Source organism: Lepidochelys kempii, chromosome 7 (assembly GCF_965140285.1).
Source record: "Lepidochelys kempii isolate rLepKem1 chromosome 7, rLepKem1.hap1, whole genome shotgun sequence".
NCBI lineage: Eukaryota > Metazoa > Chordata > Testudines > Cheloniidae > Lepidochelys > Lepidochelys kempii.
Genome location: NC_136386.1, coordinates 25,389,438 through 25,403,952, shown reverse-complemented (window position 1 = coordinate 25,403,952; position 14,515 = coordinate 25,389,438). Strand labels below are relative to the sequence as shown.

Genomic DNA, 14,515 nt, shown 5'->3' with positions numbered 1-14,515 from the left:
GTGATGGAAGGGAGGAGGGGAGGGTGGTTAGCTTACAGGGAAGTAGAGTGAACCAAGGGGCGGGGGGTTTCATCAAGGAGAAACAAACAGAACTTTCACACCGTAGCCTGGCCAGTCATGAAACTGGTTTTCAAAGCTTCTCTGATGCGTACCGCGCCCTCCTGTGCTCTGCTAACCGCCCTGATGTCTGTCTGCGCGTAACCAGCAGCCAGGCAATTTGCCTCAACCTCCCACCCCGCCATAAACGTCTCCCCCTTACTCTCACAGATATTGTGGAGCACACAGCAAGCAGTCATAACAGTGGGAATATTGGTTTCGCTGAGGTCTAAGCGAGTCAGTAAAATGCGCCAGCGCGCCTTTAAACGTCCAAATGCACATTCTACCACCATTCTGCACTTGCTCAGCCTGTAGTTGAACAGCTCCTGACTACTGTCCAGGCTGCCTGTGTACAGCTTCATGAGCCATGGCATTAAGGGGTAGGCTGGGTCCTCAAGGATACATGTAGGCATTTCAACATCCCCAACAGTTATTTTCTGGTTCGGGAATAAAGTCCCTTCCTGCAGCTTTGGAAACAGGCCAGAGTTCCTGAAGATGCGAGTGTCATGTACCTTTCCCGGCCATCCCACGTTGATGTTGGTGAAACGTCCCTTGTGATCCACCAGAGCTTGCAGCACTATTGAAATGTATCCCTTGCGGTTTATGTACTCACCGGCTTGGTGCTCCGGTGCCAAGATAGGGATATGGTTTCCGTCTATGGCCCCACCACAGTTAGGGAATCCCATTGCAGCAAAGCCATCCACTATGACCTGCACATTTCCCAGGGTCACTACCCTTGATATCAACAGATCTTTGATTGCGTGGGCTACTTGCATCACAGCAGCCCCCACAGTAGATTTGCCCACTCCAAATTGATTCCCAACTGACCGGTAGCTGTCTGGTGTTGCAAGCTTCCACAGGGCTATCGCCACTCGTTTCTCAACTATGAGGGCTGCTCTCATCTTGGTATTCATGCGCTTCAGGGCAGGGGAAAGCAAGTCACAAAGTTCCATGAAAGTGCCCTTACGCATGCGAAAGTTTCGCAGCCACTGGGAATCGTCCCAGACCTGCAACACTATGCGGTCCCACCAGTCTGTGCTTGTTTCCCGACCCCAGAATCGGCGTTCCACAGCATGAACCTGCCCCATTAGCACCATGATGCATGCATTGGCAGGGCCCATGCTTTCAGAGAAATCTGTGTCCATGTCCTGATCACTCACGCGACCGCGCTGACGTCGCCTACTTGCCCAATATCGCTCTGCCATGTTCTGGTGCTGCATATACTGCTGGATAATGCGTGTGGTGTTTAATGTGCTCCTAATTGCCAAAGTTAGCTGAGCGGCCTCCATGCTTGCCTTGGTATGGGGTCCGCACAGAAAAAAGGCGCGGAACGATTGTCTGCCATTGCTCTGATGGAGCGAGGGGTGACTGACGACATGGCTTAAAGGGTTGGCTTCAGGGAGCTAAAATCAACAAAGGGGGTGGCTTTACATCAAGGAGTATTTCAGGCAGGACTTCACGGAGGGTTCCAATAAGAAATGGAGCACCTGAGTTATTGTTCTTATTGGAACAAGGAGGTTAGTCTGGCCTCTGATTGATACGTGGCTAGATTTACCTCGCTGCACCTTCCCTGTGAGTGGCTGCAGTGTGACCTAGAGGAATGAGTCCTCTAGACAGGAGAGGGGGGGAAGCAAATGGGTACAAACAAATCTGGTCTATTTCTTGTTTTGATCCACTCCATCTATCTTTTACATCTTTGGCTGGCAGCAGACGGTGCAGAAGGACTGCATGCCATCCATATCTCATGGCTGCCCGGCAGAAGATGATGCAATAGGACTGCTAGCAATCCGTATCGCCTGCCTGCTCACCATAAGATGGTTCAATAGGACGGACTGCAGGACTAAAGAGAAAGACCTGGTCAAGTCACTCCAAATTTAGTCCTTGCGCCCATGTCTGCCCAGGCGCTCCCGGCCGACGCGGCCAGGAGCACCTCGGACATGACGATGACGGCTACCAGTTGTATTGCACCGTCTGCTGCCAGAAGGCAATGGGTTGCTGCTACTGTGTAGCAATGCAGTACTGCATCTGCCAGCACCCAGGAGACATACGGTGACGATTACCTAAACAGGCTCCATGCTTGCCGTGGTATGGCGTCTGCACAGGTAACTCAGGAAAAAAGGCGCAAAACGATTGTCTGCCCTTGCTTTCACGGAGGGAGGGAGGGAACGGGGGCCTGACGATATGTACCCAGAACCACCCGCGACAATGTTTTAGCCCCATCAGGCATTGGGATCTCAACCCAGAATTCCAATGGGTAGCGGAGACTGCGGGAACTGTGGGATAGCTACCCACAGTGCAACGCTCCAGAAGTCGACTCTAGCCTCGGCACTGTGGAAGCACTCCGCCGAGTTAATGCACTTAATGCACTTAGAGCATTTTCTGTGGGGACACACACACTCAAATATATAAAACTGATTTCTAAAAAACCGACTTCTATAAATTCGACCTAATTTCGTAGTGTAAACATACCCTAAGGGTTAAATAGCTTTGTAGAGTTTTTAGACTCATACAAGGGAAATTTTAACATTGAATGGAAAAATGTATCTACTGAAACTATTTTAACCACTTGAACTGAATTTTTTGTGTTCCATTTTACCCCTCTTCTTGATTCTGCATAATAAGCAGATATGGGGCACACTAATTTCTGAGGTCCAAATTCACTCCTGCTGATCCTGCTGATCCTGCTGAGGGAGGAAAGATGGCTGTGTCTCAACTCCCCTCCAAATGGCACACTATAGCTGAACACACTGCACAGAAAAGGTTAAGTCTATTCTGTGGAATCTTTACCCTTCCTGGTTATTAGGGGAGGTGGGAACGGCTCTTTGGGAGAGAGGCTTTAGGAGTCCTGAGAAAAGAACTCTAGAAACAGCCAAGCCTAAAAGAAGGTTTGAGGTGATCTTTATCTTATTATAGTTTTCTTTTTAATAAAGCTAAATCCTAGAAAGAGATGTGGGTGGTGAATTTGGACTTTATGTGATATAACTGTGTTTGTAAGCAGGATGCAAAAGGAGGTAATGTTTTTATGGCAAGTTGTGGGGGTTTTGTTTGTTTGGGCTGTTTATTTTTCATGGAAACTATACAAAAGGAGCTGAGGAGTTTACAATATTAGAAGCAGTTTAAGTAATGATGGATTGCTGGGAAGTATACAGGTGGGGCAGACAAAGGTGCATCTTAAATTCAGTTTTATCACATGGGTAAACAATTTCTTCCACCACCACCTGTGTGACAGCACACAAATTAGAGACGGGTCCAAACCAAAACACCAGATCTGAACATCGAGACTTTGCACTCTCGTGGTTTAGGCCTACAGTGCTTGAATGCTGTCTGCTATAATACTTCCCAAATGGGAGTTCAGACAACTTTCATTTTTTTAATCAAGATATCATTTGTGGTATTTTAATAAGTGACAAAAGAGATCTGTATACTTACTCATGACACTATATTACAAAATAATAAAATGAACACTCCAGATCATTATATATTTTAAAAATAGTAATAACATCATACAATTATTAAATGCAACATTTCAAGATCAGGAAAAATTTAGTCTGACCCCTCCAAATATAAATATATCAAGATGTTTCTCTGATACAATGTGCTTCAATTCCTCAGTAAAGGAAGGAAAAGAAAGATATGTCTGATGAGGTTTGCCTCTGAATTCTTCAGGGTTAGTCATCCAGCTGGCAGAGCAGAGCAACACCTCGCTTGATCCAGTGTTGGACTGGTTTATCAGTCTCTAGCAATAGCGCAATGACAAAATTAGTAGAATGTCCAGTAGTGGATAAGGTTCCCTTACGCTCACTTGTCTTGTAGAGTGGACAAATATAGGCACTAGATTTCTTTATGTCTGATTTTTTAGCTTCAAAAAGAACAAACAAAGCAATGAATTATATACTGTAGATGTACTAGATGAATAGAAATAATCTAATCTAATGTAAAAATCAAATATTCACTCTGATTTATTTTTAAAGCTAAATAAAAATTTGACAAATTATTTTCATCCAGCAAAACTTAAAAAGAAGTCACTCCTTGCTCTGATTTTCTTTTAAAAATTAATTTAGAGAATTTACATAGGCTAATAGACTAGAGGAAGTATGTTTGCTATTGTTTGCTTACAGGAATAGATGCCTTCCTGTACGACTTGCTTTTCAAATATTTCAAAGAGGTGTTCAAATCTAAACAGTTATATAAAAATCAAAGCATTTGACTAAAATACCATCAGGTTATAGTTTAGAGCATGTTAGTAAGTGCATGAGCTCTTCATCCGATGAAGTGAGCTGTAGCTCACGAAAGCTTATGCTCAAATAAATTTGTTAGTCTCTAAGGTGCCACAAGTACTTCTTTTCATATAAAATTGGGGCACCAGGACAACTTTGATTCAGCAGCTCGAGAATCTAATCATGATTCAAGTTGTTTGAGTTCCGAGGCTACAGCTCTGGAGGAACTGTAATGTGCCCAGAGTGTTTACACATAACTCACACAAAGGTTTAAATCATGTTCTTTTGACGTCAGTCAGCTTCAATTAACAGATTCCTCCAATGTCAATAGAAGGGGTAAACGGACAGAATGGAATACTTTCTGAGGCTGACTTGCAGCTAGTTATAACTAAGTAGAAACTAAGCCACTGTGGAGAATCTTAAAAATATCTCCACTAGGAATGTTTGGAATAAATTGCTCCTGATCAAAGAAAGGAGGAACCAAATGACAGAAAACAATAGTAGAGGTCAGTCAGAAGAAAACATTATCAGTGTTTAGCCATCTATGGACAGTATTTCTGCAGCAGTTAATGAAACTTTGAGCAACATTAATTTTAACACATACGGGGTGAAATACTGGCCCAATTTAAATCAGTTGCAAATGTCCCACTGACTTTTATGGAGTCTGGATTTCAACAATCATGCTCTCTTTTGCCAAGTCTAGTTTATGCCTAAAAAATACATGAAGATCCAATCTGGAGGCAGTGAAATTTGCTTTATAAAACGTCTATCTGACTGGCTCCTCCTTTGTCCAATCCATGCTAAATAAACCTTTTTTTGGGGGTGGGGGGGTCAGGAGGGGAAGAGGCCCAGATCAGATAAATTTCAGATAAAAAACTGGGTCAGCCAGTGAAAAGGCATAATGTTTGACAGGCAAGCCATTGATCATGTCAGATTAATGGAGACCTATGTGCATTTGGATTTTTTGGTGAGAGAGAAGGGCTGGTCTTTTTGCAGTGTCAAAGAAGTACATTACTGCAATCTCTTGTTGCATTAGAATCCAAAGAAACATTTTTCAGAGGAACAGCCGTGTTAGTCTGTATTCGCAAAAAGAAAAGGAGTACTTGTGGCACCTTAGAGACTAACCAATTTATTTGAGCATGAGCTTTCGTGAGCTACAGCTCACTTCATCAGATGTTTACCGTGGAAACTGCAGCAGACTTTATATACACACAGAAATCAGTGTATATAAAGTCTGCTGCAGTTTCCACGGTAAACATCTGATGAAGTGAGCTGTAGCTCACGAAAGCTCATGCTCAAATAAATTGGTTAGTCTCTAAGGTGCCACAAGTACTCCTTTTCTTTTTGCAAAGAAACATTGGTTCCAGACCACTTTACTTACTTGGTTTTATCCAAATGATTGGTATCGAGTCAAAGAGCAACTTGGGATGCTGTTCAGCTAATAGTCCCCTGGTGAGACAACAAAGAAACTATTAAAACATAATTTTATAAAAGGTATATTTTTAAAAGAGATATTTTTGTATTTTACTTTGTTTGTTGGGTAGGAAGGAAAAAAGGGAAGGGTTGGGATGAGAAAGGGGAATGGAGATGACAGGAAGAGCAAGAGAAAGAAATGTCAGGACAAATACAGAGAATGGAAGCAAACTGAAAAGATGTAACAAGAGAAGAAAGAGAAGAAGAGAGAAAAAAGATAAACAAGAGCGAGAATGAAATAAAAGAAGAGAGGAGGGGGATGCAGAACAGAGCTGGTGGACTTCCCTATCTTTACCTTTTTCAAAGGGTCCAGTAAAATCATCAGATATCAAAAACACTTCGCTCATAATCCCACACAAGGGATAGGATTAGGCAATAACAAATAAAAAGCCATACTGTGCTCTGACCTTTGCTGTTTAAACTCTTGGAATAAAACATGCAGTTTTTCTTGCTGAACTACATTACCTTTAAAAGTGTCCATTAACTTGTAATAGTATAATGAAAATTTAAAACCCACTGTAGATTTTGATTTTGTACAGCCACTTTTATGTGCGTAAACAATTGTGCAAGCAGAAGTGGGTATGCAGCTGCTTTATCAGCACAAATTGAGGTGCTGGATGCGTGGGTGCCAAATTTGTGTACCCTGAGGGCAGGTCTATACTAGAAGTGCTACACTGGTGCAGCTGCACTGCTGTAGCACGTCTGGTGAAGGCTCTCTGTGCCAATGGGAGAGTGGTCTCCCATCAGCATAATTACTCCACCTCTGTGAGAGGAGGAAGCTATGCTGGTGGGAGAGCGTTTCCCACCGACAGCACCAGTGTGGACAGCACTTAAGTCGCTGTAATTTGCTTTTCTCAGGGGGGTGTCTTTTTCACACCCCTGAGCAACATAAATTACATTGACTTAAGTGGTAGTGTAGGCCTGCCCTAATGTACATCAGGCATGCAAAACTGCAGACCAGTTGAAGTCGGCTGAAAACATGGTCCTATTTGCAATGTGCATTTTTCTGATTGTCTGGTAATTAGTTCCGACTACTCTGCATATCAGTTCAATTTTTTTTTTCAAAATGCACTGCTTCACTCCATTGGAAAAAAAAATTAGCTGAGATTTTCCATAGGCCCCTTTTAAAATATTCACTTTGAGGGCTGTTAGGGTCTGTACCCTTTCCCATCTATTTAGAAACCTTACAAAGTAACAAGTACCATATCTGAATGACTATATAAACAGTTAAACCATAGTGGGCCAAATCCTGCCCTTCTCTTGTGTGGGACCAAGATGTGAATTGGTGCTTATCTTCATCTAAGCTGCCTGCGTGCTAGGTGACTCACCCTGAGGATGGCCAGGTCAGCTGCAGCAAAGGGATAGGTGGGCTCCACCAGCTGCTCTGTGGTTGGGACTAGGAGAGCTGCTCATAGACTGGGGACCCGACATAAAAAATTCATTCTGTACTCACATAGTAAGTGCTGTAGGTTTGGAGAGGAAACACTATACTATTCACTTGCGAGATACATAGCCCCTGAAAACCTGTTTCAAAAAATCAAGTCCCTCTGAGGTGTCTCAAATTGGGCACCTGGAAACTGATGCAACAAGAATCTGAAAAGAATCACTAGTCACTTTTGAAAATCTTGGCCTTACTGCTTTGAATGGTTCTGTGACTCATGTAGAAGGGCAATTTCATGAAAGAAAACTGCATTTTTATTACAAGTAAGCACAGTGCAACATTCCCAATACTACAGTATCACAGATTCATTGTGTTTTTTCTTGTCAAGATCTTTTGGAGGAAGGAGAAGATTTTAAATTAAGAGTATATCATTGAAATGTTGAAATGATGTTAAAATATTTCAACAAGTCTAATATGAGCGCATAAGAAAGTTTTAGATTTATTTTAAAATTTTAATTACTGACTTGGTCCTGTCCCAGCGAGCTCCATCTAAAAATAATCCATGGATATAAACACCATCTTCTGGTGCAGTAGCAGATGTATCCTTAGGAATGACCTAAAAAGAAATACATGTTAATACTTGTTAATACATTTCCACAGTAGTTTTGTTTTAGAGCTATTAGCTCTACAAGCCAATCTTCAAGAGAGCAACCCCAAGTCAGGATAAAATAGTGAAGCCTCTTCGTTCAGTACAACTTTACATCATCAACTGTTAAGATGGCAGCTTTCTATGTGACTGTTAATTATCCTTTATCATCATACTTAGAACACTCAAGTTTATCAAGTGATTTGTTTTCCTAATTAGGTGATTAAGTGTAATGAGGAATATACTTTTAATAGCATTCCTTTACAGATATCAAGTGGAAAACAGCATGTACTACTATTCAACATGGTTGCAGATCTACAATGCCATTGCTAATCAAGGTCTCGATCCTGCAATAAGATATATGCAAGTGAACCCATCCAATCAGGCACAGGGTCCACCTGGTATATCTCATGGAAACATCAGGACCCATATTAGTAAAATATATTTTTATCACTTATCCATACCTGAAATTCGTATCCCAGCAGGTCAATGGGAATGGTGTACTTCCTGGCATAGTTCTGCATGGCTCCAGTTAAAAAAGCTTGAGTAAAATAGAATCCTGACAGCCAAAAAACACTGGGCTTTCCTAACTCATACCAGTCCTGGGAGGAGGAAGAGAGAGATACTTTCAACCATCTTTGCAAAAAGAAAAGGAGTACTTGTGGCACCTTAGAGACTAACCAATTTATTTGAAAATAAGCTTTCGTGAGCTACAGCTCACTTCATTGGATGCATACTGTGGAAAGTGTAGAAGATCTTTTTATATACACACAAAGCATGAAAAAATACCTCCTCCCACCCCACTCTCCTGCTGGTAATAGCTTATCTAAAGTGATCACTCTCCTTACAATGTGTATGATAATCAAGTTGGGCCATTTCCAGCACAAATCCAGGTTTTCTCACCCCCACCCCCAAACCCACTCTCCTGCTGGTAATAGCTTATCTCTGACTGGTTTATGAATGTTATAATTCAACATTCTTAATATTCATAAACCAATCAGAGAACACTTCAATCTCTCTGCTCACGCGATTACAGACATGAAAGTTGCGATATTACAACAGAAAAACTTCAAATCCAGACTCCAGCGAGAAACTGTTGAATTGGAATTCATTTGCAAATTGGATACAATTAACTTAGGCTTGAATAGAGACTGGGAGTGGCTAAGTCATTATGCAAGGTAATCTATTTCCCCTTGTTTTTTCCTACCCCCCCCCCCACCCCAGACGTTCTTGTTAAACCCTGGATTTGTGCTGGAAATGGCCCACCTTGATTATCATACACATTGTAAGGAGAGTGGTCACTTTAGATAAGCTATTACAGGCAGGAGAGTGGGTTTGGGGGGGGGGGAGGGAAGGGGTGAGAAAACCTGGATTTGTGCTGGAAATGGCCCAACTTGATTATCATACACATTGTAGGGAGAGTGATCACTTTAGATAAGCTATTACCAGCAGGAGAGTGGGGTGGGAGGAGGTATTTTTTCATGCTTTGTGTGTATATAAAAAGATCTTCTACACTTTCCACAGTATGCATCCGATGAAGTGAGCTGTAGCTCACGAAAGCTTATGCTCAAATAAATTGGTTAGTCTCTAAGGTGCCACAAGTACTCCTTTTCTTTTTGCGAATACAGACTAACACGGCTGTTACTCTGAAACCTGTCAACCATCTTTGCTATTCAGTATAGGCCTAGGTAGTATCTGCAATTTTCCACAAAAAATTTAGCCATATTCTACACAACCTTGTTTAGAAAGTCTAGATATAAAGAGTCAATTTTTACCAACCCATGTCCAAATCATCCTTTAATTTTAAATCAAACAGAATTATTAGTAACACAATCCCTCTTGCTTTACCTGCAAGAATTTCAGCCTCGCTAGAAAATCTAGGATATAGCTCCCCAAAGGTTTAAGACTTGGGTATGAACGGTTAGCCCAGTTCTCGGCAACTTTTCCAACAAGCAGACTGCCGCTCAGGGCCTCTAGCTCAGAATCCATAACGACCAGTCCTTTAATGGCCTTTTTCAGATTTATTAAGGTAATACGTATAGTTCGGAGTAAACTAGAATTAAAAGAAAATATCACAGAACTATCACTAAAATACAACAGGTTTGACATGATTTGTCAGACATGAAATCACCATCTCAAGAAATAATATTACATTATTGTGATGACTATGAAAAAAGTACATAACCAGGTTTTCCTCATTCACAACTTGCCATATTTGCAAAATTACAGATTGTGCCCATACTGTTGCCATTTAATAGACCTTTTCTTCTGCTTATCTAAATGTCCATTGAGGCACCATCTTCAGTGGTTATAGCATGTGACTGTCAGGGGACCTGAGTTCTATTCCAAATACTGCCACTGACTTGCTCTGTGGCCTGGGACAAATCTGTTAATTTGTGACGCCTTTTCTCCATCCCATCTTCCTGGCTTTAAAAGGTTCTGTAAGGTTTAACTCGTTATTAAGGATAGGAGTCTGTCATGGAGGTCATAGATTCCGTGACTTTAATGGACCTCCATGACTTCTTTGGCTTCAGCCCGCCACAGTGGCAGGGCTGGAGCAGCTGTCAGCCCCCACCCAGGAGCTGTGGTAGGACTGGAGCAGTGGTCAGCATCCAGGTCCAGAGCAGCTTCCAGGGACCGGAGCAGCAGTCAGTCAGCCCTCGCCACAGGAGCAGCAGCCGGAGCAGTGGCTGGGGCTGGGTCAATCCCCAGGGCCAGAGCAGTGGCCACCACCACAGGATCAGCCACTGGGGCTGCAGCAGCTGCTGCCGCCGCAGGAGCCTGAGTAGCCCCCAGTGGGGCTCTTACTGTTAGTCCCCCCACAGGGTATTTTTAGTAGAAGTCAGGTTGCAGACTTCCATGAATTTTGGTTTATTGCCTGTGACCTGTCCATGACTTTTACTAAAAATATCCATGACAAACTCTTAACCTTACTGATTATGAACTGTACAGAGCCTGAAATGACTAGATGGAAGGTGATATAGAAATTCTAATTATTTTCAACTGGTTAAAAATAGTTGAGTCCAAACCAGAACCTAGATCCAAGCATCCCTGAATCCAAAGCCAGACTTTTCAGTTTGCCTCTGTCACTTTAATGGGCTAAGGCAAAATTCCTGATCTGGAATCCCCCAATCTTTGGGAAAATTTATGGGGAGATCCAATGCTCCAGTGCAAAGTCCACCTCTAGCTTAAAAAAAAATAGAACACTATGCAGTGAATATTCTTGGGGAAATAATGGTCCAATGGCAGCTGTGTAAGTTCATCTCTTTCTGTTTACGTAAAATAAAATATTTCTGTTAAAATAGTCGAAGACCTAATGGGGCATTTTGTTTTATGCATTACTTTGAATTTCATAGTCTCTAGCCTATACTGTCCTGGCAAGAAATTAAAACCACAACCCTAAAAATAATAGAATCACAGAAGTGTAGAACTGGAAGGGACCTCAGTAGATCATCTAGTCCAGTCCCTTGCACTCAAGGCAGGACTACATAATAACTAGACCATTACTGATGGGTGTTTGTCTAACCTGTTCTAGAAAAAACCGCCAGAGATGGAGATTCTACAGCCTCCCTAGGCAATGTGTTCCAGTGCTTAGCTGGAACAATGTACAATATGTGTATGGAGTAGATGGGGAGGCAGGTTTCAGATAACAGCAGAGAGGGAAAGGAGTATGTGAGAAATAAGGGGAGTTTGGAGAGTGAATTAAGGGATCTGATAGAATTATGGGAGTTCTTTATGAGAGAATTAAGGGATACAGGGGGAAAGATGAGCAGAGTGAGGGGGAAGGTCAAGAAGGAGAAAAATAATGGTGGCAGGAAGAAACAGGGAGCAGACAGAGACAAAATGGGAGAAAAAATAGGAATTTGGGCAAAGTGGGATGGAGACTGGGGACCCAAAGGAAAAAAAAAGAGTAGAGGATTACAGTTGACAGCAAAAAGAGAGGAGGTGAGGGTATAGGAAGAAAGGGGGAATCAGGGAAGAGAGAAGGAAAGTGATGGGGCACAGATAGGAGCAGGTGAGAAAATAATAAAAAAGAGAGAAATAGTCAGAAAGGAGGAAAAAAGGAAATGATACAAGCACACGAAAAATGAGACCAAAAAGAAGAGGATGGATGGAATAAAGAAATGGAAGTGAAAAATAAAGCAATACAAGCACAACCCTGCAGATGACCCATTACCAAACTTTTCTTTGGACCCTCCCCCCATTACATACCTTATCCCCCAATTCATTTGCCATTTAGATATTTTTCCTTAAATCCAACCAATATTCTGTCTTGCCTAACAAAGGAAAAGTTCTGAGAATGCAGACACTACTGCAGGCAATTAGAACTGAAGCAAATAATAATAATAAAATAAAGGTCTTCAGAATAAAGAGTCTATAAAGAGACCGCACTGGATGCCTGACAGAAAAGGGATCTGCTGTGAATGGGTTGATTGAAAGTACATTTGAATTAAATTAATTAATTCCCTTACTTGTTAAACCTTTCCATTTCTTGCACCAACACAGTGTTCATACTTTCCTCATATCTCACAGGATACTTCTGTAGGGAAGCTTCAATGTCAAAATCATTTGGAAGCTGCAAATGTCAATATATTTGGACACATTTTGATTAGTGCACATTTTAATTTACAATGGTTTCAAAGCAATATTAAAAGCAAAGAGACCCAAAGTAACCACATAAGCTCCATGGTGAATGACTGATATTCAGTAAAACACCCTACTGAATATTGGTTGGTCAATAAAAATATCTTGAACATCATTGAAAATGTAAAAATAAATGTAAATGTTTTAATGATTGTGAAGTTCTTTACAATATTGAATTGACTTTTCCTCCAGGTTATTTGCTCTGATTTCTCTCCCTTCTACTCTTAGCTGCTCAGCGACACTTCCCCCACTTTAGATATGGCTGTGGCTCCCCACAGTCTGATAAGCGCTTCACTTTCACTTTGTGTTGGACAGCTTAATGCTCCCCACTGAGTTTTTCCCAATGCATAATGAAGCTTAGGAATCAGAGATGTAGCACAAGGATAGGGAGAGAAAGAGAGACCCATACTTCAAAGTCAATGTTTTATTTCTAAAAAATCATTATTCTATTCAGGGTTATTATGCCATGCCCATCACCATGGTATCTGAGTACTTCCTAATAAACAAGGAGATTTAGGTTAATTGGACAGGGTTAACTTTCTATTCCACTCCCGTCCCTTGTGCATGAGATCTGTGAGAGTTTTTGTTTGTTTTCTGAGTAAGTTAATGTGTATTTTTCTTAAGGAAAAAATGATCTTATGTTTGGAATGGAACTTGTTATGATTTGCTGTAGTTCTTATGGAGAATGAGGAACATGGCACAGCATGGGGCTAGCCCCCAAAAGAGCCCTATCTCCTGCATACATGAGCTTTGCCCTTGCACAATTCCATTATTTCTGAGGAGTGTAGGTGTCAAAGGTGGTCATGGTCCTTGAGGAAAAGTCTTTTAGGTATCCTGAGCCCAGGCCATTTAATGCTTTGAAAATAAGAACCAAGAACTCAAACTGAATGCAATGTTCTAGGGGAGTCAGTGGAGAGAGTAGAGCTGCAAGTTGTTCACTAACTATATTTGTTGCTGAGACAGTGTGTTGTTGCAACTGCATTGTTGCAATCCCAAAAGGAGGTGAAAAAGGCATTTCTGTGGTCACACCCTTTGTGGCTCAATCGTCTGTCCAGTTGCCTATTACCATTTTCTCAAGGAAGAACATTAAGCTGGCCAGGTAATGGTGGGAGTATTTGTTATTCTAATCAATTATTATGCTATTTGTCTTTCTACATTACCTTAATGAGAATATCATCAGCAATTTCATACAGAGTGCTGTCACCGCCTCCCGAGGAGACTCCCTGCGTGCTTCCTCCTTGTGTTAGTATCAGAGATTCAAACAGGAGTTTTGTTTGCTGGAGATCCTTTGAAATATCCACATTTTCATGCAACCCAAACACCTCTGGCTGTTGACTAAATGGAAGATTCTATGGCAAAACATATTAAGTAAACAATATATTTAATTAGATAAATCAGTTCATTAAGGGCCTGATCTTAAGCTTATTGATGGAAAGATTCCATTAGCTTCAGGGGACATTGGATCAGGCCTAGAACCATGATCTCACCAATAGTGAATCCCTTGACAATGGCTTTCTAGTCTTTATACCAGGCCCTATTATCTATCTGTTCATCTCCTCATTAAGTTGTACAAATTCTGGAGTGCAACAAAGTCTAGGGTGTGTCAAATCACAAAGCACTTTAGATCACAACATACCTGCAAAGGAGCCAAGGAAAGCAAAGAGGATGGGCATCAAATGAAAAATGAAGCACACATAAAAACGTTATTTTTAAATGTCGAGAGGCTCAGACCCAGGAGGGTTGTCTGCTTAGTGTATCATGTTTGTAACCTCTCAAGGCTTTTCCACTAACCTTTGAAATTTTTGTTGATCTGTGAATCCTAAATAAACTACCAAGAAAAAATTACATGGGAAAAAAATCCCATGTATGACCAATAGGATCTTGGTAAACTGTTTCCCTTTCTCATTTCCAGGTTATCCATCTTTTGCACAATTCATAATTCCAGAAACTTGTTGCTGGAAAACCAACTCCTGTCCTCAACGCAAGACAGCAAGATTTGAAGCACAGTTCTAAGGAGTAAATGCTCTAAATGAAATTACCACCTCATATTTCACCCAG

At 41.5% G+C, this 14,515-nt stretch overlaps 1 protein-coding gene across 6 annotated transcripts in view; it reads right to left on the bottom strand.

The window, feature by feature from the left end:
- Positions 1-3,517: 3,517 nt before the first annotated feature.
- DNAH12 (dynein axonemal heavy chain 12) overlaps positions 3,518-14,515 on the bottom strand; it is a 179,419-nt gene continuing 168,421 nt past the window's right edge. For 2 of the 6 annotated variants that reach the window (XM_073351485.2, XM_073351484.2), the window contains exons 68-74: positions 13,618-13,806; positions 12,286-12,389; positions 9,662-9,866; positions 8,278-8,415; positions 7,692-7,783; positions 5,695-5,762; positions 3,519-3,955 (exon numbers count right to left, since the gene is read on the bottom strand). In XM_073351485.2, coding sequence (XP_073207586.1) covers positions 3,765-3,955; positions 5,695-5,762; positions 7,692-7,783; positions 8,278-8,415; positions 9,662-9,866; positions 12,286-12,389; positions 13,618-13,806 — 987 coding nt within the window. In that variant the 3' untranslated portion in view covers positions 3,519-3,764. Of the gene's footprint in view, positions 3,956-5,694; positions 5,763-7,691; positions 7,784-8,277; positions 8,416-9,661; positions 9,867-12,285; positions 12,390-13,617; positions 13,807-14,515 lie in introns of all 6 variants that reach the window. The other 4 variants (XM_073351487.2, XM_073351488.1, XM_078853594.1 and 1 more) reach the window with 3 other exon arrangements.